Genomic DNA, 27026 nt, shown 5'->3' on the forward strand with positions numbered 1-27026 from the left:
TTATGTTATGTTAATCACCATATATTACATCATTTGTTTTTTTAAACTTTTTATTGTTATGTTAATCACCATACATTACATCATTAGTTTTTGAGGTAGTGTTCCATGATTCATTTGCATGTAACACCCAGTGCTCCATGCAGTACATGCCCTCTTTACTACCCATCACCGGGCTAACCCATCCCCCCACCCCCTCCCCTAAAAGAATAAAATAAAATAAATCAGAAATGAAAGAAGAAACATTATTACTTATCCTACAGAAATAAAAATAATAAGAGAACACCATGAATAACTGTATAACAACAAATTAGATAACTTAGATAAAATTTCCCGAGAAGAAACAGAAAATTTGACCACCAAAAAAAAAACCTTCCAGTTATAAGTCCCGGGGATATAATTACAGCATGGTGACTACAGTTAATAATACTGTATTGTTATACTTCAAAGTTGCTAAGATAGTAGATCTTAAAAGGTCTCATCACAAGAAAAAAAAACTATATGAGGTGATAGATGTTAACTAAACTTATTGTGGTAATCATTTCACAATATATACACATATAAAATCATTATGTTGTACACCTGAAACTAATACATGTTATATGTCAATTATATCTCAATAAAAAAATAGGGAAACTTGCCTGAAAGAAGTATTAAAGAAAACTATTAAGATATAGATAAAAGGGGGCAGGGAAAGTAGGAGAGACCCATTGGCCTTAGTTTTCTGAAGGGAAGCCAGAGAACTGATTACAGCAAAATAAAAAGTTCCCAGGAGAGAAAACATAAATACAAAAGGAACATCAGGTCATTCCAGAATGAACAATAGGGAATGAAACCAACATCCAATGAGCTCCATCCAAGTGGAACATAAGACAGAAGAAACTCATATGAAATCTATAAATGAAATCAAACAGGCAATACTAATAAAGAACTAAAGGATGAGAAACAAGAGAAACTCTCCTTTTGATCTGGATGCTATAAATTTTGCAAAGAGGAATATATGCAAAAAACATTTTTAAAGTCTGCCCATGATTTGATCTGACACAGAAATGCTACTCATGCTTAACAACTGGGATGACAGATATTTTGTGTCAAATAATATAATCATGCCACCTCCAATGACATGGCCTTAATTTTTTTAATTGTCTTGTACAGATATATGTTTAAGTCAAGATAACATTTCCGATATTCTACAAATTCCTGACAAGTGTCAATTTCTTTTCTTTTTTCCCATTGTGTTATTGGTCTTTATTTTATTCGCTTCTATAGATACCCTTCTAGATATAATTAGTTAAGCATTTAGAAATTATCCCCCCAAATAAACTTAAACCCAGAAGAAATTAATTGTGACTGCAAATTTCTTTCCCTTTCTTTCTATGAAAGAGACCATATAAAAATGGTAATTGACATTTTAATGAGTGTAACTTTATGAAATTGAAGATTTTGAGTGCTAATGACTAGGAACAAAGTTGATAAACCTAAAGAATAGATATAAAAGTTTTGTGTCCATAGGCTAAAAGAATATGTACTATTCTTCATCATGTTTGGATTCCTAACATGGTATCATGAAGATCCAGTGGGTCAGGAGGCTGAGGATGTAACAGTGTTTTATTCAGGCTCTACCAGGTAAGGTAGCCTTGACAAATCACTTAGCCTCGCTGTGCATCGGCTTCTATGACTGGAAAAAGGAGGAAAAAATCTAAAGTCTCAATGCTTGTCTTACTGGATTCAGATGGAAATAAAGTGATATTAGATTTGTAAGTACTTTACAAACTCTTAAGTACTATATAATTATCAATTAAAGGATTGTTATAATATTTTAAAGAAATAAAAAATGTAAATAGATCTATAACAAGCAAATAGATTGAATTAGTAATTTAAAATAAATATGACAAAGGAATGCCCAGGACCAGATGACTTCGATGGTGAAATATATCACTAAATTAAAGAAGATTTACAATAAAATCCTTCACAAATTCTTTCAAAAATAGAAGAGGAGAGAACACTTCTCAACTCATTCTAAGAAGTCAATATTACCCTGATACTAAAACCAAACAAAGACAGTTGAAGGAAGGAAACTACAGATCAATATTCCTTATGAACACAGATGCAAAATCCGTCAAGAAAATAATTAGGAAATTGAATGCAGCAATATATAAAAAGGATTATACTCCAAGTGTAATGATCAAGTGGGATTTATCCCAGGGATGTAAGGTTGGTTTAACATATAGAAATCAATCAATACAATGCACCATATTAACAGAGGACAAATCAAGATCACCAAAATAGAAGCCAAAAATTTCTGACAAAATCCAAATTTCTTTCATGATGAAAATACTCAACTAGGAATAGAAGAGAACTTCCTCAACCTGATAAAAGGAATCTACAAAAAAATTGCTAACATCATATTTAAAGATGGGAGATGGATGCTTTCCTCCTAATATCAGGAAGAAGTTAAGATGTTTGCTTTCACCACTTCTAAACCACATTGTACTGGAGGTTCTGGAAATCAGAGAGTAAAAAAAGTAAAAGGCATCCAGATTGGAAAGGAAGAAGTAAAATTTTCTCTATTTGCAAAAGGCATATTCTTATAGAAAATTCTAAGGAATCTACTAACAAACTATTAGAACTAATGAATAAGCTCAACAAGGTTACAAAATACTAGATCAATGTTTAAAATCAATTGCTTTTCTATACACTTAACATGAACAATTTGCAAATGAAATTAAGAAAACAATCTCCTTTACAATAGCATTAAAAATATTAGAAATAAAATTAATAAGGTGGGAACTTTGCACACTGAAAACTACAAAACATTGTTGAAAGAAATTAAAACCTAAATAAATGCAAAAACATCCCATGTTCATGGATTAGAAGAATTAATATTGTTAAGATGGTAATATTCCCCAAATTGATCTACAGATTCTTCAGAGTCCTTATCAAAATCCCAGCTGGATTTTTTTTTGCAGTAATTGGCAAGGTAATCCTAACATTCATACAGAACTGCATGGGACAGAAATTAGCCAAAAATATTACTGAAGAAGAACAAAATTGGTGGACTCACATTTTCCAATTTCAAAAATTACTATAATATTTATTACACTAATCAAGACATTGTGTTATTAGAATAAGGAAAGACATCTAGATAAATGGAACAGAAATGAAACTCCAGAGATAAACACTTATATTTATGTTTAACTGATTTTAGACAAGGGTGCTAAGGCAGTTTAATGGGGTAAAACAATATTTTCAATAAATTCTCCTGGAACAAATGGACATTGCATGCAAAAGAATGAAACTAGATTCTTATAGCATACACAAAAGTAATACAAAATGGATCATAGACCTAAACCTAAGAGGTAATGTTATAAAACTCTTAGAAGCAAACAGAAATCTTTATGATTTGGGTTAGGTAATAGCTTCTTAGATATGACACCAAAAAGCAAAAGTGACAAAAAAAAAAAAAAAGAAAAACAGATACATTGGACTTTTGTCAGACATGTGTTTTACATTGGCAAATGATAATACCCAATATAAAAAAGATGTGAAAAAAAGACAGCATGTTAGCAGACTAGAATGTAAGCTTTCTACTATAACTTCAAGGTCCAGAAGAATGCAGGGTAGCTAGTAGGTGCTCAATAAATATTTGTGGATGGTTATCAATGGAAATATAAATTGATACAAGTTTTATGGTGGCAGTGTGGATATATGTGCCAATAATTAAAATGCACATATCCTTTCCTCATTAATTTCAACTATCTAAAAGAAAAAAATAGAATAAGTTCTCAAAAATGAATGTGCAGATTTATGCGCTGTATTTTAATTTACTTATTGAATGGATACTTACTGATTGATGGGTGCCAAAAATACACTAATGCTACAAATATAACATTGAACTATATATCAAACCGTTTTCCTACTTTGAATAATAATATCACTGATGGCATAAAGATATTTGACTAAATAAAAAAATCTACATCTATTTTGGATTAAAATTTGTATTAAATTAGTACTAGAAAGATATTTCCCAACATGAGCTTAAAACATTATGATGCTTCACAGAAAATTAGGAATAAGATAAGCCAAGAAAATAATGTGACCTGGTTCTGGAAATTCTAAACGATATAAGAAAAATAGGTAAAAATTTTAATTATTTAATTGGAAGAGACAAATAACAATATTTGCAGTCTATTACAGTATTCCTGAAAAATCTAAAATAAATTGAAGGATAATTTAAAATAACTGAAGCTTAAGGTAAGATGGACAGTTGTTTGTTTTGTTTTGTTTTTTTAAGTAGGCCCCATGCCCAGCGTGGAGCCCAATATGGGGCTTGAACCCACAACCCCTGAGATCAAAACCTGAGCTGAGATCAAGAGTCAGACACTTACCTGACTGAGCCACCCAGGCACCCCAAGATACACAGTTTTATATATACCTCACCAACATTATTTTCAAAATTTAAGAGCATAAAATACATAAAACCCAAACATTTACACAGCACAAAAGAACATAGCAAAATTCAAAATATCTCAAAATTTTGCTGAGTAGCATAAAATACTTTAATAAAATAAAAGGCTTGGGGTGCCTGGGTGGCTCAGTCCATTGAGCATCCAACTCTTGGTTTCAGCTCAGGTCATGATCTCATGGGTCCTGGGATGGAGCCCCAAGACAGTCTCCACATTCAGCAGGGAGTTTGCTTGAAGATTCTCTCCCTCTGCCCCTCCTCCCACTCAAGTTCTTTCTCTCTCCCTCTCTCAAATAAATAAATCTTTAAAAAATAATAAGATAAAAGGCTACTCTTATTTCTGAAAAGGAAGCTCAATTTTATAGAAAAATCACTTCCTTGAAATTTTTTTATTAGTTTAATGCAACACGAATCAAAATCCCCATAGGACTTATGGCTATAAACTTGAGAAAATGATTCCAAACTTTATCAGGAAAAGTAAAACAGAAAACTGGCCAATAATATTGTAAAAAGAAAAGAATAGAGGCCACTTATCCTACCAGAGAGTTAAAAGAATTGTAACAATACCAACCAGACCAAATTGCTAGCAAATAAATCACTACTGTGATAGGGTGGTTTGTTACACAAGAAGAATCCAAGATACGCAATTTAAAAAGATTTTTCACCTATCAGATTGACAGAATATTATATGTGCCTGCATATATAACTGATGCAACCTAGTTGTACAAAGACAATGAGCAACACTTTACACTGTTACTGGCATTTAATATAACTGGTATAACTTTTTTAGGAGAGCAGTTTGGCAATACATATCAATAGCCTAAAATATGTACATAGAGTTTGACCCAACTACTCTCCTTCTAGAAAGATATAATGAAAATAAATAACGTGAAAGCAAACATTTATCTACAAGGATGTTTTCTACAGCATCATTTATAAAGCCCCCAAAATGGAAAAATCTTAAGTGCATAGTAAGAAGGATTAGTTAAGGGACTATAACATGATTTAGCCATTAAATAATAAGATAGATCATCCCTAAACAATTAAATTGTATTTAGAATACTTAATTCAAAACACAAAAAGCTATCCATGACATTTTAATTGATACACTGAGTAAAAAATGCGGGTTAAAAATAATTCATAAAGTATTACTTCATTACAATTATAGATGTAAAAATATAAGCATAGAGTTAGAGAGAGGGAGAGAGAGAAAAACAGAGCGAACCCTATATAAAACCAGGGGTCATTGTCAAGTATTAGGATTTATTTATTGCTTATTTTTTCTTTCTGCTCTTCTAAACTTCTCATTTTAACTTTCATAAGCAGGAAGAGAATATCATTGACACACTTGATCAAAATATAAGTTGATGCTGACAAAATCTGCAAATGGTCAGGTATGTGAGAGTTGAGGAGATATTAGAATACTGTAAAGATTAAAAAGAGAAACATCTTCTGAAAATCTCCTCAATACACTTGTTGATTATGCTTTTTTCTGAATTAGAAAGACAAATTAGAAATACCCTGACAATATTTCATGCACTTGAAAGTCCTTTGCTGAAAAGATAAAAAGAAAATCTAAATAATATTTGTACTCTGATATTATCTGATAGCCTAAATTAAGTCAAAGAAAAACATGTGCAAGATAATTTTCAAAAAAAAAGAAAAGACTTCTCTCTCTTCCTGGTAACCTTGCTAAAAAGTATCTATCTAGAGAACAGATCACCAGAGGAGAGGTGGGGGGCGGGGAGATGGTGAAACAGGTGATGGGGATTCAGAGTACACTTATAGTGATGAACACTGAGTAATGTAAAGAACTGTTGAATCATTATATTGTACACCTGAAACCAATATAACACTGTATGTTAATCATACTTCAATTTAAAAAATAACAAATTAGAAAATTTTTTCCAAAAAACAAATAAAATTAAAAGTATCTAAATATCACTGTTTATTAATGTAGATGAAACCTATAGAAATCGAATATAGTATAGTATACATCTGAGTATACTTACTGTTGTGTATAAGATGAGAATTTTCATTTTCTCTAATGCCAAAAAAGTAGCTTTTGCTACCCCATGCACTACGGTTGCCTACAGCTAGAACAGACACACATGAACTCTGTAGACTACATCATTCCACATGAATCACATGTGCACAGAACCCACAAAACATATCCCAACTAATATATTGTACTTTAAATAGCAAACTTACTCTTTAGCATTTTCTTAAATCTAAAAACGTCCTCAAATTTCCTTTACTTTTTCCTCCTGAAAGCTAAATAACAGCTATCATTGTTCCTAAAACAAGATTTCAATCTCAGGAAACTGTACTTCAGTGACATGACTAAAAATGGGTAATTAAAGACAGTACTTGCATTCAAAACACTTTCTTACTGCATTATGAATTATTTTCACTTAGTTCATTCTATTCTACACCTATTGGGTTCAAGGCGTCATGCTAGTTATGCTGGAATGTAAAAAGTGTTTTGACGTAAGAATATTATACTCTAATTGTCATAGAGAAATTTGACTCTTGTTTAGGAAGATGCAGCAACATGACATTCCTCATCATGGGTAGCAAGAAGCTCTCTCCTTGGCACTTTGTTGCAAAATCTCGGAAGCAAAAACATATGAGAAATGGCCCCCGAAAGTTTGCCAAGTGGTACCCCTTGCTCCTGGGCATATTCCAGGAAAGATACTCCCTTTGATTTTGTTTGTTTGTTGTTCTTAAATTACTAAACATCAAGGGACCCTATAAAAAGAACCAGTATCATAGCAACCCGTCTTAAATCCTCACAGCACATCTTTGGTAATTTCAGGTAGTGATTCCAGGGACATTAAACATATCCCACTTAAATATAAGTACAAAGCACATGCTGGCTCAAATATAAGTGATTTTTGAGTTAGCCTCAACTTTCTTCCATGTCATATCTTGAATTTTCTAGAAAGCAGGACTGAGACCATAGGTTCCTTTTGTGTATTCTGTGTACCTCTCAAGACACTCCGCAAGCATGAGTCAGACACCTCTAACAATCATTTTACTGAATTAAAAGGTATACTCAGGCATGCTCACAAGTTAGAAAAAGACCCATTACAAAGAGAGTTTAGGTGATCTTTGATAGCTTCTGAGTTAGGATTATCTTAACTCCACTACTCTCCAGTCAAATGAGTAATAGAAAGCTGAACATACTTCTTTGGGAGAAAATGCTATGCCACCTTCCAGAGATGTCCCTTTCTCCAGCTCCAAAGAATATATGTCAGGAAACGCAGGGTCTGTGAATTCCCCTATAAAACATTAAAAAAAACATATTTTTTTAAAAAGCCAAATGCATATCTATAATACCACTGTTAAATGTGTAAATGAAACTTTGAGAAGCCTCATAAACCTGTCTATAACAATCAAAAAGCAATTGCTGTGCACGGCTGCATAACAGTGCTGCTCGTTAAAGAATGACTTTTAATACTAAGGTTCCAATCAGCAAAACTGATATTCAAACATGTAGCAAACATATATTCAGTCAGTAAAACAGACAGTAAACCCATTTTTTTTAAAATCTCCAAAGTTCAAGGAGCTTATGACAGTCATATTCGGAAGAATGTAGAAAGGAATGAAGGTCAAAGTCAGGTATGGGACTAAATATTAGGTCCAAGAAAGTGGGAGACTCCCTCTCCAGCAAAGACAGAGCAGGAAAGACCCAGATCTCCACTGATGTCTCCAAGAGGCCACAGAGGAGATGAACAATTTTATACAAGGTCACTTTTTGACAAAACAGAATCACTCCAGACATAAAAGCATTAGGTGGAGATAAACAATTGTTGAATAATAATGCACACTTCAGGATGAAAAATTATAACCACTTAAATAAACTTCTAGAAGAAGTTCCTGAAAGATCAAATGTTTGTTACAGTAGAACCTCTGTCCTTATCTAAACAATTCTAAAAATCCTATTTTCTCCTTCAAGTTTTCTAATTAATCCAAGGAATGATGATTATTTCAATCACCCCTGTGTGGAAATGAACTTGAATAACTCATTGCACCCTCTTCCAACTTAATCAATTTCACTCACCTTGATGAAAAACCATTAAATGACAAAAAAAACCCATTAAGTGTATATTAACATCAGCCCTGTTTGTAGTGTGGGAAAAGATACACATATTATACAGCAAAGAATACCCACCTAGAATGGGTATATATCTAGAACATAGAAAATATAATAAAAACAGATAAATACTCATAAATATATTTGGAATGTATATAAACATATAGTCTGTGAAATGCAATAATCCAAGACAGCTTCAGTAACTATTTCTTGAGTATCTATAATGTACGCAGCACTATAGTGGACAACTCTAGTAGAAAACAAAAATTATACATGTAGTCCTTGACCTCATGGAGCTCACAGTGTAGTAGGGAAGTCAAACAGGTCCACAGCTCTCTCTGATACAAGACAGAAATTGTTAGTGCTGAAATGAGACTTACACAATGTCCTAAGGGAGTAAAGATTAAAAAAATAATTTCAACCAACTGGACAGGGGTGGGTATGGGGCTAATGATTCATAGGGACTCATGAGGTTTAAGCTAATTTATAAAAGGGGGTGGGATCACAGGCACCAGGAACAGAAGAGGCAGAACCAGCCTAGGAGAAGGGAAGCCCAGTGCCAGCAGAGCGAGCTGCTGGAGCCTGCAATGGAAAAGGTGACTGGAAAGACAAAGTGGAGTCATCCCCAAATGGCTCTCAACATGTCCTCTCCCATAACTCCTCTATCCAATCATTTTGAAATGATCACGAGAAAAAACAAGCTTAATTTGTCACAGAAGGGTATTTATGTGTTAAAATATTTATAATATACATTTTCAGAACATTTTAAGTATAAACTTTATTGCAAATTGTTAATAACAATTAAGATCAAGGGAAGTACCTCCTAGGCCTGTGTCGGCAGCCTACTGCTAAGAATCACCACTACTGGTAATACAAAACAAGCAAAACTTTTTGAGCAGAGGAGAGATGTGATAAGATCCATGCTTTAAGGAGACCACTCTCTGGAACAGGTCTGAGGAAAAAAGCTTGGAGGCAGGGGAAGCATTTGAAAAGATGATGCAGTGGCCTAGAAGGGAGGTTTGAGCTAGGGCTAAGGCAGAATTGTGAAAACACATGCACTTTGCGGACTAGCTTTGCAGAATAACCAAAAGGAGTCTGTGATCCAGTGAACAAGGTGCGTGACAGTATATGAGGCAGTCAGCAAGAGTAAACTGTCAGGCAACTAAAGTTTCAGCATCCGGATTAAAAAATAATAATAATAAAAAAAGAACAGAGGCTTCCTACATATTTCCAACTGCCTGCTATAATCATTCCTGGGCTAGTATGCAGTCTCCTCGCACACCATGCTCGCCTAAACCTGACCCCCCTCCTGTATCACCTCAACCATGAATTGTACCTCCAGTCGCCTACCTCTTATAATCAAAACCTGGGAGAGAGCTGAGCCTTGCTCCTCCTCCCTAACACCCAGGTCCACTTGGTAAGCAAGTCAGAGCATTTCTAATGTCTCGGCACCTTTGTACTCCCTTCCTTCCCAACTCCAGCATCACTGCCTGTGTTCAGGCTTTCATCACTTCTCACCTGTATGGCCACAACCCCTAGCTGGCCTCCCTCTCTCTGTTCTTGCCCTTCCCATTCCCACATGTTCCCCCAGCCCATTCTTAACTTTGCTCCAAAAGAAAAATGAGCAAAATGTGAGTCTGATCACACCACTGCCTGGAAATACATCCTTCAATGGTGCTGCCTAACCTCCAGGATAAAAGTCCAGAAAAGATCCTTAGTGGCCTGGATCTCACTTGCCCTTCCAGTCCTGTCCCTCTACACTCTGGGCCTCCTGAACTACTCACAATCTTGACTCGCTTCTAGGCCTTTACTTGATTCTTTCACGTATCCCCTTTTCTTGCGTATCTTCTCATCATTCTTCAAGACTAGGATTAGGCATTGATTTTTCCAAGAAATCTTCCCTTATGCTGATTGCTAGTTTTCCCTAACGTATGCTCCCTTAGTACCATGTACTCACTTGTCTTACAGCATCTGCCGTGCTCTATGGTAATAAGCTGATTCTTTGTCCAGCTCCCCTACTGTTACAGGTGTTCTTTGTTTGTCACTTAGATTCAATAGCCACCTTTCTCTGTTCTGCTCTGTCCTGACTTCTCATTTCAGCTAGGCCCCCTTGCTCTGACTTGGTTCAACCACAGGGAGACACCAGTAGGATATCAGAAGGTAGGAGGTCTTTATGCCCTCATGTCTTCACTGCATTGGCTAAGTTTCTAGCAATGGCTGCATTCCTCTACAGCTAGAGCTCTTACCAGTTGGCCCCTCTTTCATTGTTTCACCGATCATGGGGCTCCAGAAATATGTGGCCTCCTCTTACTCCTTCAGGTGCAGACGTAGCAGCAGCTTCCATCCCTGGTTGATTTCTTTTAATCCAGGTCCCACCTCCATAGATAATTCCTTCATTAAACTCTCTTCAGTTAAACCCTTTGAGTGAGTCATCTGTTAACTACTGAGACCCTGACTGATACACTTGCTGTTCACTTCTTGAGAATATGTAAAATATCATATTATCTTTATAGACTCAACGTCTAGTATCTAGCCTATAATTGGTATTCAACAAATATTTATTGAAGAAGAAATGACCAAACCAATGGTTGGCAAACTTTTTCTATAAGGGTCCAGATACTAAATACTGTAGGCTTTGCAAGCCGTATGATTTCTTTCACAACTATTCAAATCTGCCATTATAGTATGCAAGTAGCCAAAAACAATACACAAATAAGTGTCTCTGTAAATAAGTAAATAAATAAAATTTATTTATAAATAAATAATAAAACTTATTTATAAATAAAACTTCATTTATAAAAACATATGTCAGTCCAGATTTAGCCCACAAACCTTACTGTGAGAAACCCTGGAGTAAACAAATGAAATATCTTTGTAAAAGTACCTATCTTTTAAACTTAATGTGACAGAAAGATACTTAATAAAGGAGTAAACATACAGAGAGAGCTCTCTAGACATTTACCTGAAATTCTTGGGCAACTAAAATCAGCAATTAATAATTTCATTTTGATTTATAGTATGTAACCTTCTCTTTTACTCATATATAACATTCTTAACTAACTATACTAAATCAACTAACAAGCATGGATATATGTTATGCATTACCAAAGTATTCTGATATTAATATTGATGTATTTTTAGAAATAAAACCATGATGGGTTACAGAGTATAAGAAAAGCATGCATTGAGTAATTAAAAATACTTAAAAACGATTGCCCTTGACTTTTAGTATTTGTTAATATTATACCTTAAAGCAACTTAAAACTGTTTTATAAAAATATTATTATAGTATAAAAGATATACCTGTTTTATCTTTAAAATCCAAAGAAAAATATTCAAAGTCTTGTAGATTAAACTCCACTCTGGCACGGGTTATACCTTTGTTTTTTATTATAAATGGAATAATCTGAGTAGCACCAACATAAGTACCACTGAAGTTAAATATGTCCTAAAATTTAAAAAGAGAAAAAGAATCAGAAAGCAGAGTAATATTTTATGAAAATAATGTAAACCAAAAATTACACTTTGAGAGAGTAGACCTTAAAGTTCTCATCACACGAAAAAGAATGTAACTATGTTTGGTGACAGATGTTAACTAGACTCATTATGGTGATTATTTTGTGATACATACAGACATCGAATCATTATTTAGTATACCTAAAATGAACATGTTATATGTCAATTATACCTGTACACTGTTACTTTACTGTTACTACTGTACTCTAAAAAAACTGGTCACATTTTCCTTCCTCTCCCCTACCTCCTATACTTAATCAGTTACCAAATCCCATTTATTCTACCTCCTTCACCTCTTATCCCTAACATAATTGTATGAAGTTAATAACGCATCACTTTTCCTTTCATTTCTAGATGTGTACTTTCTCCAATTCTCCTCTCCAAAACTAACTCACAATTAAATTAACTGAAAATCTGCACTTGCTATCTTAAAACGTGATGATTCCCCTCCAACTACAGGACAATGTCTAAGTTCCTTGGCAGGACTCATAAAGCTCACCTTGACCTTCCCCTGCCTCACCCAGCTCCACTCTTACCCCAATCACTTCATACTTCAGCAAGCTGTATGACCTGTCCTTTCCAACCAATACCTGATGCTTCATCCTCTTGTATCTTTATCAATGTGTCCCTTCTGTTAGGAAAGCTTTTCTTTAACTCATAATTGATTGATAAGATATTATGTATCTCTAAATCCCAGTTAGATAAACCATATTTTATTACACTGTGCTCGGAACTACTTCTGTTCCTTATATTTACTTACCATTACAACATCATAAAGTCTGTTTATTTGTTTACCAATCTGTCTCTCCTAGTGGACCTTAGGCCTGATTCATTTTTGTATCCCTAGCACCCGATGCCTAGCTTAAATATATGTAAGGAATGTTTATTGAATGTATCTTTTTTTAAAAGATTTTATTTTATTTATTTATTTGAGAGACAGAGAGAGCGAAGAGAGCACAAGATGGGGTAGGGTCAGAGGGAGAAGCACACTCCCTGCCAAGCAGGGAGCCCGATGCGGGACTCGATCCCGGGACTCCAGGATCATGACCTGAGCTAAAGGCAGTCGCTTAACCAAATGAGCCACGCAGGTGCCCTACTGAATGTATCTTAACTTTAGCTTACATGCCAGGTATGTGCCTACCTCACAGAGCCCTGTAGGATTCCTCTTTTGGCAGAATTACTATATATAGCCTTACAGGTACTTAGTAAAAGAATTACATATAACATTAAAGAGAAAGGGGCAACAGTATCCTAATGTTGAGGAAAATATTGCATTAAGGTCAACTGGCCACTATTTGTTTCACTTAAAATATCAACCCAGTTCTACAGGAGAAACCTGTAAAATCCAATATGGATAATGAAAACTTGATGCTTTGTATATGCAACAAGATCACTCCTCTTATACTATTCTGGCCTTGTACATATGCACATTTGGATAAAATGTCCTAATTGTTATTAAGATACATATTGAGATACATATTCAATGCCATACAGTTATTAAATGTCTTACTGATGATATCTGATGATGCCAGAATATTATTTTTAAAAGGCAGCTAGGCAGCTGTGTTTAAAATTCAACATAATCAGGGAATATTAATATATATGAATATAAAGTCTTATAAATTACTTAATTGTACCATCACATACAAAGCATGCCACAGATACCTTTAGGGTGTGGAAATAAAATAGTCAAACTCTCAATACACTTCTAATATTGTTCAAGGACAAACACCATAGCAATGGAGAAAGCACTCTGGGTACTACAGGGTTTAATCTCTAAGAATAACCACAGTTTTAGACAAGCTAGCCTAGTATCTGTCAATCTATCTAGACTCATCATGCCTTCAACACCAAATAAAATAAAGGTTGGAAAATTATAACTCAAAACCAGACACTAGAATTGTGGTGATGCCATTAAAGTACAGACTAGTAACAAGGCCCTACCTGAGGCACTGGCAGCCTCACCCATTTTTGCTCGATTTAATTCAGCACCAGAATGGTGCAAGGTGCTGCAGTACGAGTGGGAGAGAGAAAGAGAAGTGCAGATAACCTGAAAATAATAGGACAATTGCTATGATGAAGATGGTTCCAGAGTTTAAGATGTTTGTACCATCTTATGAATGTCACAATGGAGGGGCATATGAGCCTGCTTTGAAGGATCACGGTTAAGTTGTTTTTTTTTTGGTTGTTGTTGTTGTTTTTAAAGATTTTATTTATTTATTTGAGAGACAGAGAGACAGAGATAGGGAGAGAGAGCACAAGCGGGGAGGAGAGGGAGAAGCTGTCTCCCTGCTTAGCCACCGCCGACACGGGGCTCGATTCCAGGACCCTGGGACCATGAACTGAGCCGAAGGCAGACGCTTAACAGACTGAGCCACCCAGGCACCCCCAGGGTAAGTTTTTTGAGTAGTTGAGAACAGATTTAATTCCTGAAAGACTTGCCAGGGGAAAAAAAGTATGTGTGTGCACTCTACCAATTGTGGAACAAAGTTCTATCAGGGTTCAGAACAATAATTTTATTTTTTTAATTTTATTTTTTTTTAATTTTATTTATTTATTTCAGAGAAAGAGAGTAAGTGAGAGAGAGAGAGAGAGAGAGAGAGAGCACAAGCCAGAGGGGGGAGAGTCAGAGGGAGAAGCAGACTCCCCACTGAGCAGGGAGCCCGATGCAGGGCTCGATCCAAGGACCCTGGGATCATGACCTGAGCTGAAGGCAGACGCTTAATAACTGAGCCACCCAGGTGCCCCCAGAGCAATAATTTGAAAAATAAATATAACTATAGTTCAAAAAATGCAAATCAAGACCACAGTGAGATAACATTTTATACTCAATAGATTGGCAAACATTAAGTCTTATAATACAACTTATGGAGCAATTGAATGTGGAGCAATGGAAACTTGAGAAGAAAATATGGAAGCTATCTTGTGAAGCCAAAAATGCATGTATTCTATGACTGAGCGACTTCACTCCTAGGGAAACTCTGGCATCTGTACCTCACAAGATATGCACATGAACGTTCCCAGCTGTAGTGTTTGTAATAACAAAAAAAGAAACTCAATCTGTTGTCCATCCAATTGAATAGACAACAGATTGAGTCTCCGAATTGCAACACGTCTACATAATGGACTATTAAGCAGTAGTGAGAATGAAAAAAAAAATACAGCTACACACAACTTAGATGAACTTTGGAAATACAATATTCAGCTTAAAGTAACTCACCAAAGACTACACACAGCACATTTCTGTCATAAAGCTCAAAAATGAACAAACTAAACTAAATAATGAATGGTTAAGGAATTCATACATATGTGATGAGATGATTAGAAAAAGTAAAGGGAGAATAATCAGAAAATTCAGTAAAGTGGTTATCTCTCAAGAGGGGTGGGATCATGATGAAGTCTACAGATGACTTTAATGGTATTGGTAGTGTTCTGAAAGTTAAGTTCAGTGGTAAATTCTGAAAACTCCATTTAATATTCTGCTTCATCACTTATATTACATATATTAATTTCTACATGTCCAAGTACTACAGAATGAAATATTTTCAAACATAAATGGGCTGACTAGGGACACATAACAAAAGTCACCACACTCATAAACTGATTACTCAAATAGTTAACATACGAACACACTCACCGGATTAATTTCCACATCAGCAATCTCAACAGATCCAGCAATCCTAAGGTCTATGACATCTGCACGGCGAATAGCAACCTTATTTGAGAAAAATATAAAGCCTTGTAGAAACCACATTAAAATCTACTCATATACCGCTAAAGTATTACCTGGCATTTGGCAATATTTTTTAATTTAAATAATCATAACATATAAATGTCACAAGATTTATTCTGGTAGTTGTCATCACATTTCTTGTTATGCAGAATTGATATTCCTAAAAGGAATATCTTAAAAACCTCAACTCTTAAAAACCTCCACCACAAATGGGACCAGTTCATAGCTTGTGAATTTGACTGCAGAGTTCTACCCATTTAACTACACATTATTGCCACTCTCTGTATCCCTTCTGTATTTACCTAATTTCAATGGATTATTCAAAATTAAAACAGATAGGGAACTGAGTACAAACACACTTCCTCCCTCAGAGAGATACTAATAACCATAATGATCATAATAATAATGATGAAAGTAGCTAAAAATTGCTGAGTATATGGGTCAAGTATGGTGCTAAATACATTGTCTCCTTTTTAATCCTCAGTATCCTGTGAGGTTACCAATATTAAGTATTTTAACTTTTTCCTGATGGTCTCAAAACATCAGTGGTTAAATATGAACCAAGGACTGCCTGAACACTCAACTACCTGAGAAAATTAAGATAGTGAAATAAGAATTTAGTTGTATAATTCCTACAAAATTAGAACTGTAGATTATCTAAACATATAAGTGTCTAAGCAAACTTTCAGAAGCACAAAAACAGCATTTGCTGAGAGCCCTACCTATATAAGAACAGGGAGCATCAAGTCTGGATTTAAATCTAAATATACATCTAAGAAAGAGATAGGAGTGTATTTCACTCTTTCCATAGAAAGTCAGTGACACTGTTCATAGGCAAAAAAAAAAAAACCTCCAAACTATCATTTTTTCAAAATTATTGGGGAAAGCAACATGTCATTTAATTAACTAAATCACTATATTCACATTTTACAATTTCCACATTTTATTTAAAGAATATATAGTACATAAATAAAATACTTGACTAAAATCATAAAAAGCACAATTTAATGATTCAGAGGAAATTATAAATCAACATGGTCTTCATTGATGAATCCCATATATAAGTCTCAACTCCTCATGGCTGGCTTTCACCCCCTTCCCTATTATTCATCATCCACTGAATCTACAACAGAAATTAACATAAAACTTGTGCCCAGTAAATATGTGTTGGATGTATAAATGAATCTTATTATATTATGTGAAAAAGGTAAGCTTTGTAAAAACAGCATACTTTTCTAAAATACAGTAGAAATTAATCTTTTAGTGAAACTATTGGCCATATTTTTTATTTTTTCCAGACTATTATATAAAAAAATTCTGCCCAAATCTCAGACCATGTACCATAATATATAATTTATAAATATCTTTCAATACATATTTCTTCATAAAATTAAGATATAATCATTAGGTTGTTTATCTGGGGCAAATTGGTATTATCACATTAAGCTACATATTATTTAAGAATTGTTATAAAATTTGTACTGAATATAAAATTTAAAAAATTTAAAAAAAAGAATTGTTATAAAAAAAGAACTGTTATGGAAAATTAAGGATAAAATAGGGGATATAACTAAAACTATTCATTTTGATTTGATAACAGTGTACATATTATTTTTTAATGTGAGTAAATGTACATAGCTGATGATCAAATTGGAAATCAAGAGTATTCCATTCCTCTAGTTTATAATAAAATTTATGAGACTAGTCTTCTGTTTTATTTATTCCATTTAATGAACAATTAGAAAAGCCCCTAAAATCAAGGTAATGTCTTTTCAATTATATAATTTCCAGCATATAAACTAGTAAAATATTCTATGCATGCTATAAATATAGATCTTAACACCATATAGAATTGGCCTATAATTCATATAGTCATTGAAGCTATTTAGAATTAACATTCCAAAATTGATTAATTTTTCCTAAGGTATCTAATTAATGCCATGAAAAAAGTCATCCTTTCCTCTGTGACTAGTGAGAACTTCTCACAACTCAGAGATGCCAAATATCATTCTAATTTCATGTGAAAAATGCCTCATGTTGATGAACTGTATACATTGCATCTTAGTAGAAATTTTCATTACAAATTTTCACCAAAAATATTTTCTACAAATCCTCTTGCCAGGTTCTGCTATTTCTACAAGATTATTATAAGTAAGGTTGCTTATTCTATAGATCTCTAAAAACTGCATTTCTTTAGAGGTAACTCAATTGCTAACAAAGTAACCAAAATTTTAAAAATTACTCATTAGTATCATAATATTAAAACCATTCCCATTAGAAGAAATCCTTAAAACAAGTTTTCTAAGAATAAACACACCATTTTATAGCATTATACTTACTATTATAAATCTCTTAAACAACCAAACAAATCCACATAGACATATATATGGTGTATATATATATGGTGTATATATATATAGAGAGAGAGTATGAATACATATATGCATAAACATACCTTTGCTCTTGTATCAAATTTTTCTGCCACAGTAGGTGTACAGGAGATATTGAGAACAGTTAACCCCCCAAAAGGAATTATTCCTTGTGATGGAACAATATTAATGGTAGGCAAAAGACTCTCGTCACAAACCTGTAATTGAAAATTTGCAGAAATGCTACATTATCCTTTAATTTTTTTATTGTTATGTTAATCACCATATATCACATAATTTGTTTTGGTGTAGTGTTCCATGATTCATTGTTTGTGCATAACACCCAGTGCTCCATGCAGAATGTGCCCTCTTTAATACCTATCACCAGGCTAACCCATCCCCCTACCCTCCTCCCCTCTAGAAACCTCAGTTTGTTTTTCAGAGTCCATCATCTCTCCTGGTTCGTCTCCCCCTCTGACTTACTCCCCTTCATTCTTCCTCTCCTGCTATCTTCTTCTTTTTCTTTTTTCTTAAAATATGTTGCGTTATTTGTTTCAGAGGTACAGATCTGTGATTCAACAGTCTTACACAATTCACAGCGCTCACCGTAGCACATATCTTCCCCAGTGTCTATCACCCAGCCACCCCATCCCTCCCACCCCCGACCACTCCAGCAACCCTCAGTTTGTTCCTGAGATTAAGAATTCCTCATATCAGTGAGGTCATGTGATACATGTCTTTCTCTGATTGACTTATTTCACTCAGCATAACACCCTCCAGTTCCATCCACATCGTTGCAAATGGCAAGATCTCATTCCTTTTGATGGCTGCATAATATTCCATTGTGTATATATACCAGATCTTCTTTATCCATTCATCTGTCGATGGACATCTTGGCTCTTTCCACAGTTTGGCTATTGTGGACATTGCTGCTATAAACATTGGGGTGCACGTACCCCTTCGGGTCCCTACATTTGTATCTTTGTGGTAAATACCCAGTAGTGCAATTGCTGGATCGAATGGTAGCTCTAATTTCAACTGTTTGAGGAACCTCCACACTGTTTTCCAGAGGGGTTGCACCAGCTTGCATTCCCACCAACAGTGTAGGAGGGTTCCCCTTTCTCCACATCCCCGCCAACATCTGTCGTTCCCTGACTTGTTAATTTTAGCCAATCTGACGGGTGTGAGGTGGTATCTCATTGAGGTTTTGATTTGGATTTCCCTGATGCCGAGCAATGTTGAGCACTTTTTCATGTGCCTGTTGGCCATTTGGATGTCTTCTTTGGAAAAATATCTGTTCATGTCTTCTGCCCATTTCTTGATTGGATTATTTGTTCTTTGGGTGTTGAGTTTGATAAGTTCTTTATAGATTTTGGATACTAGCCCTTTATCTGATATGTCATTTGCAAATATTTTCTCCCATTCTGTCGGTTGTCTTTTGGTTTTGTGAACTGTTTCTTTTGCTGTGCAAAAGCTTTTTATCTTGATGAAATCCCAATAGTTCATTTTTGCCCTGGCTTCCTGTGCCTTTGGCAATGTTTCTAGGAAGAAGTTGCTGCGGCTGAGGTTGAAGAGGTTGCTACCTGTGTTCTCCTTTAGGATTTGGATGGACTCCTGTCTCACGTTTAGATCTTTCAACCATTTGGAGTCTATTTTTGTGTGTGGTGTAAGGAAATGATCCAGTTTCATTCTTCTGCATGTGGCTGTCCAATTTTCCCAACACCATTTGTTGAAGAGACTGTCTTTTTTCCACTGGACATTCTTTCCTGCATTGTCAAAGTTGACCATAGAGTTGAGGGTCCATTTCTGGGCTCTCGATTCTGTTCCATTGATCTATGTGTCTGTTTTTGTGCCAGTACCATACTGTCTTGATGATGACAGCTTTGTAATAGGGCCGGAAGTCCGGAATTGTGATGCCACCAGCTTTGCTTTTCTTTTTCAATATTCCTCTGGCTATTCGGGGTCTCTTCTGGTTCCATACAAATTTTAGGATTATTTGTTCCATTTCTTTGAAAAAAAAGGATGGTATTTTGATGGGGATTGCATTAAATGTGTAGATTGCTCTAGGTAGCATTGACTTCTTCACAATGTTTGATCTTCCAATCCATGAGCATGGAACGTTTTTCCAATTCTTTGTGTCTTCTTCAATTTCTTTCATGAGTATTTTATAGTTTTCTGAGTACAGATCCTTTGCCTCTTTGGTTAAATTTATTCCTAGATATCTAATGGTTTTGGGTGCAATTGTGAATGGGATCGACTCCTTGATTTGTCTCTCTTCTGTCTTGTTGTTGGTGTATAGGAATGCCACTGATTTCTGTGCATTGATTTTATATCCTGCCACTTTATTGAATTCCTGTATGAGTTCTAGCAGTTTTGGGGTGGAGTCTTTTTGGTTTTCCACATAAAGTATCATATCATCTGCAAAGAGTGAGAGTTTGACTTCCTCTTTGCCGATTTGGATGCCTTTTACTTCTTTTTGTTGTCTGATTGCTGTGGCTAGGACTTCTAATACTATGTTGAATAGCAGTGGTGAGAGTGGACATCCCTGCCGCGTTCCTGACCTTAGGGGAAAAGCTCTCAGCTTTTCCCCATTGAGAATGATATTCGCTGTAGGTTTTTCGTAGATGGCTTTTATGATATTGAGGTATGTACCCTCTATCCCTACACTCTGAAGAGTTTTGATCAAGAAAGGATGCTGTACTTTGTCAAATGCTTTTTCTGCATCTATTGAGAGGATCATATGATTCTTGTTCTTTCTTTTGTTAATGTATTGTATCACGTTGATTGATTTGCAGATGTTGAACCAGCCTTGCAGCCCAGGGATAAATCCCACTTGGTCGTGGTGAATAATCCTGTTAATGCACTGTTGGATCCTATTGGCTAGTATTTTGGTGAGAATTTTTGCATCCATGTTCATCAAGGATATTGGTCTGTAATTCTCCTTTTTGATGGGATCTTTGTCTGGTTTTGGGATCAAGGTAATGGTGGCCTCATAAAATGAATTTGGAAGTTTTCCTTCCATTTCTATTTTTTGGAACAGTTTCAGGAGAATAGGTATTAATTCTTCTTTAAATGTCTGCTAGAATTCCCCTGGGAAGCCATCTGGTCCTGGGCTTTTGTTTCTTGGGAGATTTTTGATGACTGCTTCAATTTCCTTAGTGGTTATAGGTCTGTTCAGGTTTTCTATTTCTTCCTGGTTCAGTTTTGGTAGTTGATACGTCTCTAGGAATGCACCCATTTCTTCCAGGTTATCTAATTTGCTGGCATAGAGTTGCTCATAATATGTTCTTATAATTGTTTGTATTTCTTTGGTGTTGGTTGTGATCTCTCCTCTTTCATTCATGATTTTGTTGATTTGGGTCATTTCTCTTTTCTTTTTGATCAGTCTGGCCAGGGGTTTATCAATCTTGTTAATTCTTTCAAAGAACCAGCTCCTAGTTTCGTTGATCTGTTCTACTGTTCTTTTGGTTTCTATTTCATTGATTTCTGCTCTGATCTTTATTATTTCTCTTCTCCTGCTGGGTTTAGGCTTTCTTTGCTGTTCTTTCTCCAGCTCCTTTAGGTGTAGGGTTAGATTGTGTATTTGAGACCTTTCTTGTTTCTTGAGAAAGGCTTGTATTGCTATATACTTTCCTCTCAGGACTGCCTTTGCTGTATCCCAAAGATTTTGGACAGTTGTGTTTTCATTTTCATTGGTTTCCATGAATTTTTTTAATTCTTCTTTAATTTCCTGGTTGACCCATTCATTCTTTAGTAGGATGCTCTTTAGCCTCCATGTATTTGAGTTCTTTCCGACTTTCCTCTTGTGATTGAGTTCTAGTTTCAAAGCATTGTGGTCTGAAAATATGCAGGGAATGATCCCAATCTTTTGGTACCGGTTGAGACCTGATTTGTGACCTAGGATGTGATCAATTCTGGAGAATGTTCCATGGGCTCTAGAGAAGAATGTGTATTCCTTTGCTTTGGGATGGAATGTTCTGAATATGTCTGTGAAGTCCATTTGGTCCAGTGTGTCATTTAACGTCTTTATTTCCTTGTTGATCTTTTGCTTACATGATCTGTCCATTTCAGTCAGGGGGGTGTTAAAGTCCCCCACTATTATTGTATTGTTGTCGATGTGTTTCTTTGCTTTTGTTATTAATTGCCTTATATAATTGGCTGCTCCCATGTTCGGGGCATAGATATTTACAATTGTTAGATCTTCTTGTTGGATAGACCCTTTAAGTAGGATATAGTGTCCTTCCTCATCTCTTATTACAGTCTTTGTTTTAAAATCTAGTTTGTCTGATATAAGGATTGCCACCCCAGCTTTCTTTTGGTGTCCATTAGCATGGTAAATGGTTTTCCACCCCCTCACTTTCAATCTGGGGGTGTCTTTGGGTCTCAAATGAGTCTCTTGCAGACAGCATATGGATGGGTCTTGTTTTTTAATCCAATCTGATAGCCTGTGTCTTTTGATTGGGGCATTGAGCCCATTTACATTCAGGGTAACTATTGAAAGGTATGAATTTAGTGCCATTGCATTGCCTGTAAGGTGACTGTTACTGTATGTTGTCTGTGTTCCTTTCTGATCTTTGCTGCTTTTAGGCTCTCTCTTTGCTTAGAGGACCCCTTTCAATATTTCTTGGAGGGCTGGTTTTGTGTTTGCAAATTCCTTTAGTTTTTGTTTGTCCTGGAAGCTTTTTATCGCTCCTTCTATTTTCAATGACAGCCTAGCTGGATATAGTATTCTTGGCTGCATATTTTTCTCGTTTAGTGCTCTGAAGATATCTTGCCAGTCCTTTCTGCCCTGCCAGGTCTCTGTGGATAGGTCTGTTGCCAATCTAATATTTTTACCATTGTAGGTTACATATCTCTTCTCCCGAGCTGCTTTCAGGATTTTCTCTTTGTCTCTGAGACTCGTAAGTTTTACTATTAGATGTCGGGGTGTTGACCTATTTTTATTGATTTTGAGAGGGGTTCTCTATGCCTCCTGGATTTTGATGCCTGTTTCCTTCCTCACATTAGGGAAGTTCTCTGCTATTATTTGCTCCAATATACCTTCTGCTCCTCTCTCTCTTTCTTCTTCTCCTGGGATCCCAATTATTCTAATGTTGTTTCATCTTATCAAATCACTTATCTCTCGAATTCTGCCCTCGTGATCCTGTAGTTGTTTCTCCCTCTTTTCCTCAGCCTCTTTACTTTCCATCATTTGGTTTTCTATATCACTGATTCTCTCTTCTGCCTCATTTATCCTAGCAGTTAGTGCCCCCATTTTTGATTGCACCTCATCAATAGCCTTTTTGATTTCGACTTGGTTAGATTTTAGTTCTTTTATTTCTCCAGAAAGCGTTTCTCTAATAACTTCCACGCTTTTTTCAAGCCCAGCTAGTATCTTTAAAGTCATGATTCTGAACTCTAGGTCCGACATCGTACTAATGTCTGTATTGAGTAGGTCCCTGGATGACGGTACTACCTCTTGTTCTTTTTGCTGAGGTGATTTTTTTCATCTTGTCATTTTGTCCAGAGGAGAATAGATGAATGAGAGAACAAAATGCTAACAGGTTTACAATGTCCCCAGCAAATATACTGTATACAAATCAGAAAAGACCTGAAACCAGGGGAAAAGAAAGGGAAAGAAAGAAAAAAGAAATAGAGAAAAAAAAAGAAAAAAAAAGATAAAAACAAAAACAGAACAATACAAAAAAAGCAGAATGTGATCAAATATGATCAGGCTAGTGCATAGATCAGTGCCACACACTAGATTTTGGGCGTATTTTGGTCTGTTAGAAAAAAGTGCCTCCTAAAATTTTAAAGGAAGAAAGACATATATGTACAAAATAAGGGTTGATACAATGAAGGGATAGGAGATGACTGTAAAGATGAAAATTATAAAAGATTTTACAAAAGGACTTGATAAGATAAGAAGTTGTTTGAAAAAAGAAAGATTTAAAAAAAAAAAAGGAAAAAGGGAGAGAATGTGATCAGGCAGGAGACTAGAACAGAACCATACACTAGTGATTTAGGGTATATTTTTATCTGTTAGAAGAAACTATCTCAAAATTTTAAAGAGAGAACAACTTATATATATATGCCAAAAATAAGGGTAACTACTATGAAGGGATAAAATATGACTCTCAAAATGAAAAATAAAAAATGTTTTTTTTTAAAAAAAGAGATTGATAAGATGTTGGTTGAAAAAGGGAAAAAGAAAAAGAAAAAAAAACAGTTAAAAAAATTAACTTTGATGAACTAATGAATCATGGTAAAAAAAAAGCCATGAATTCTATGTGCAGTATTCCCCTAGCGCTGGAGTTCTCCCGTTCTCCTTGATCGGTAAACTTGGTCTTGGCTTGCTGGCTGTTCTTGCTGATCTTCCGGGGGAGGAGCCTGTTGCTGTGGTTTCCAAATGTCTTTGCCGGAGGCTGAATTGCCCCGCCCTTGTCGGTCCGGGCTAAGCAAGCTGCTCGGGTTTGATCTCAGGAGCTTTTGTTCCCTGCAAGCTCTCGGTACAGCTTTGGAGGACCAGGGCAAAAATGGTGGCCTCCCAATCTCCACCCGGAGGAGCTGAGAACTCGGGGCCCCGCTCCTCAGTGTGCCCCCAGAGAAAAGCAGTCACTCCCTTGTCCCTGTCTCCAGCCGCTCTCCGTGCTCACCTGGCCTGTGACCGAGCGTTTGTATCTCTGGCACCCGACCCCGTGTGGAGTCTCCAAACCCAGCAGATCCCTGTGGTGCGTTCTCGCGCTGCTCCTCCCCGGGAAGGAAGGGGAGTCTCCCCAGATTTGCCACTTGTTGGGTCCCTGCTGCAGGAGCAGTGGCCCGACTTGGCCGCGGATCACAGTTTATGGCAACCCCGAGCTGAGAGCCCGCGCCTCAGCTCCGTCTTTGCAGCCGGCTTCCCCGCTCCGATACCTGGGAGCTCTGGCGCACTCAGGCTCCCCCGGTCTTTCTGTGACCCCAAGGGTCCTGAGACCCCACTGTCCCGCAAGGTTTCCACCCCCGCTTAGCCACTGGAGCGACGTCCCTCAGCGGAGCCGACTTCTAAAAGGTCTGATTTTGTGCTCCGCGGCTCTAGCACTTGCCAGAAGCGGCCGGCGGAGGCCCCTCCCCCGCCATCTATCCTCCCGAATATCGCCTCGGATTCACTTCTCCGCACGTCCTACCTTCCAGTAAGTGGTCGCTTCTCTGTTCAGAGAGTTGTTGCTACTCTCCTCTTTGATCTCCTGTTGAGTTTGTAGGTGTTCAGAATGGTTTGATCCCTATTCACCTGAATTCCTGAGACCAGACGAAATCTAGGTCTCCTACTCCTCCGCCATCTTGCTCCGCCCCCTACATTATCCTTTAAAGTTGCTGGTCTGAAGCTTTTATAGGAAAGCTTCCAAACTACAACCCAGAGAGAGGACCCCTGGGCACAGAGCAGGAGATGATTTTGTAATATGTTTTCCAACACCGGACGCACAAATAAACATCAACAAGGATTTGTACCCCTAACCCAGCAAACAGAACTTTCAGTAGTGGCGTCATCCAATTCAAATAAGATGATGAAGTTTCTTGTCTGGAACATTCTCAAGACTTAGCAAAACTTACAAGGATGAGATATATGTTAGAGGAGATGACAAAATTCTATATACTACTTTGATAGTTTGCCTTTTCCCTGACAGTAAACACTGAAAGCAAAGTTAGTGGGGAGGCAGATGATAAAGTAACCTCCTGTTCTTTATTATTTCCTTGATAGCCTAATGTCTAAGATATCATTTTGACCTTCAAAAAAGTTATAAGTAACTTACCAAGGGATTTATGGTATGGTTTCTTGGGGACTAGTTTAGGACTATCTACCATGCTTTAAGCCAGAACAATTTAAAGTAAAACTGGTTAAGGTATTTTGGGGATGAGGGAACAAAGAGACTTCAGAACTAATTTTGAAGCAACAGAGTAGAAAAACGTATCTGCATTTGTTTGCTTGGGCAGAAAACATGTAGCTATAACGCTTGAATGAAAGATCTCAAACACTAACCTCTATCTATTGTCACTATTGGGAGATCTTAATATATTTTTCAGCAAAATGTTCTATCAGCACTTAAAACACCCCCCACCCTGTAATTTAAATCAGGGGCAACAACTATAGAGTATCTTTAGAAGGATCTTGTTCTAGGTCCCAGTTTCTACCATAACAGTCCTGATGACAAAGTGAAAATGAGAAGAGGAAAAAAGTATGTCATTAAGTATGAGTTGTAATAGCAACAATGGATGTTTTTGACATTGCTCTTTTTTCCAAATTATCTTTTTTTCAATAAGACAAAATGACAGGAAGAAAAAAAGGGGTAAGAAGAAGAAAGACTAAGGAGACATGATTTTTGTGGGAAATTAAAAGGAAGAAGTAGATGAAATGAACTTAGATAAGTCTCACGTGAAATACCTAAATATTAGCAGTAGTTAATTTATAAAGACTAAAGTATTAACAACACAGTGATCATGGCAAAAAAAATTAATTCAAATTATAATGTGATCCGATCCAAATAAGATTCCAAGATTCTACATTACCTTGAAATAAGCATGGTTTTGTCCTACGTTGTGAAGAATGGCTTTCCTCCAAGTTGTTAAACCTTGAGGGCTATTACTGAAGAAGATCCTTGGCTCCAAAAATATGACCTTGGTGTGACCAAGCTAATAATAAGAGGAGAAGAGAGAAGATACAATAGAAATAATATTCTTTTAGCCCCTTCCAAATGACCCAAATCTTTTCAGCCTCGTGGAAATTTCTAAAACATGAAGGGTTATCAGATGTTATGCTGTACTTAAAATAAAGGAAAATAGAATGGAATATCTAAAATGTACTCCTAAACCGAGGAAGGCAAGGGGAATAAGACA

At 36.0% G+C, this 27026-nt stretch overlaps 1 protein-coding gene across 3 annotated transcripts in view; it reads right to left on the reverse strand.

Moving 5' to 3' along the window:
* CFAP47 (cilia and flagella associated protein 47) overlaps positions 1-27026 on the reverse strand; it is a 519587-nt gene that overhangs the window by 410595 nt on the left and 81966 nt on the right. For all 3 annotated transcript variants that reach the window (XM_088028500.1, XM_088028501.1, XM_088028499.1), the window contains exons 17-21: positions 26700-26822; positions 18266-18397; positions 15715-15792; positions 11865-12009; positions 7652-7746 (exon numbers count right to left, since the gene is read on the reverse strand). In XM_088028500.1, coding sequence (XP_087884626.1) covers positions 7652-7746; positions 11865-12009; positions 15715-15792; positions 18266-18397; positions 26700-26822 — 573 coding nt within the window. The remainder of the gene's footprint in view (positions 1-7651; positions 7747-11864; positions 12010-15714; positions 15793-18265; positions 18398-26699; positions 26823-27026) is intronic.

The sequence above is a fragment of the Eumetopias jubatus genome, unplaced genomic scaffold (genome assembly GCF_037043125.1).
Source record: "Eumetopias jubatus isolate StellerSeaLion01/CBP00866 unplaced genomic scaffold, mEumJub1_p1.0 scaffold_11, whole genome shotgun sequence".
Classification (NCBI taxonomy): Eukaryota; Metazoa; Chordata; class Mammalia; order Carnivora; family Otariidae; genus Eumetopias; species Eumetopias jubatus.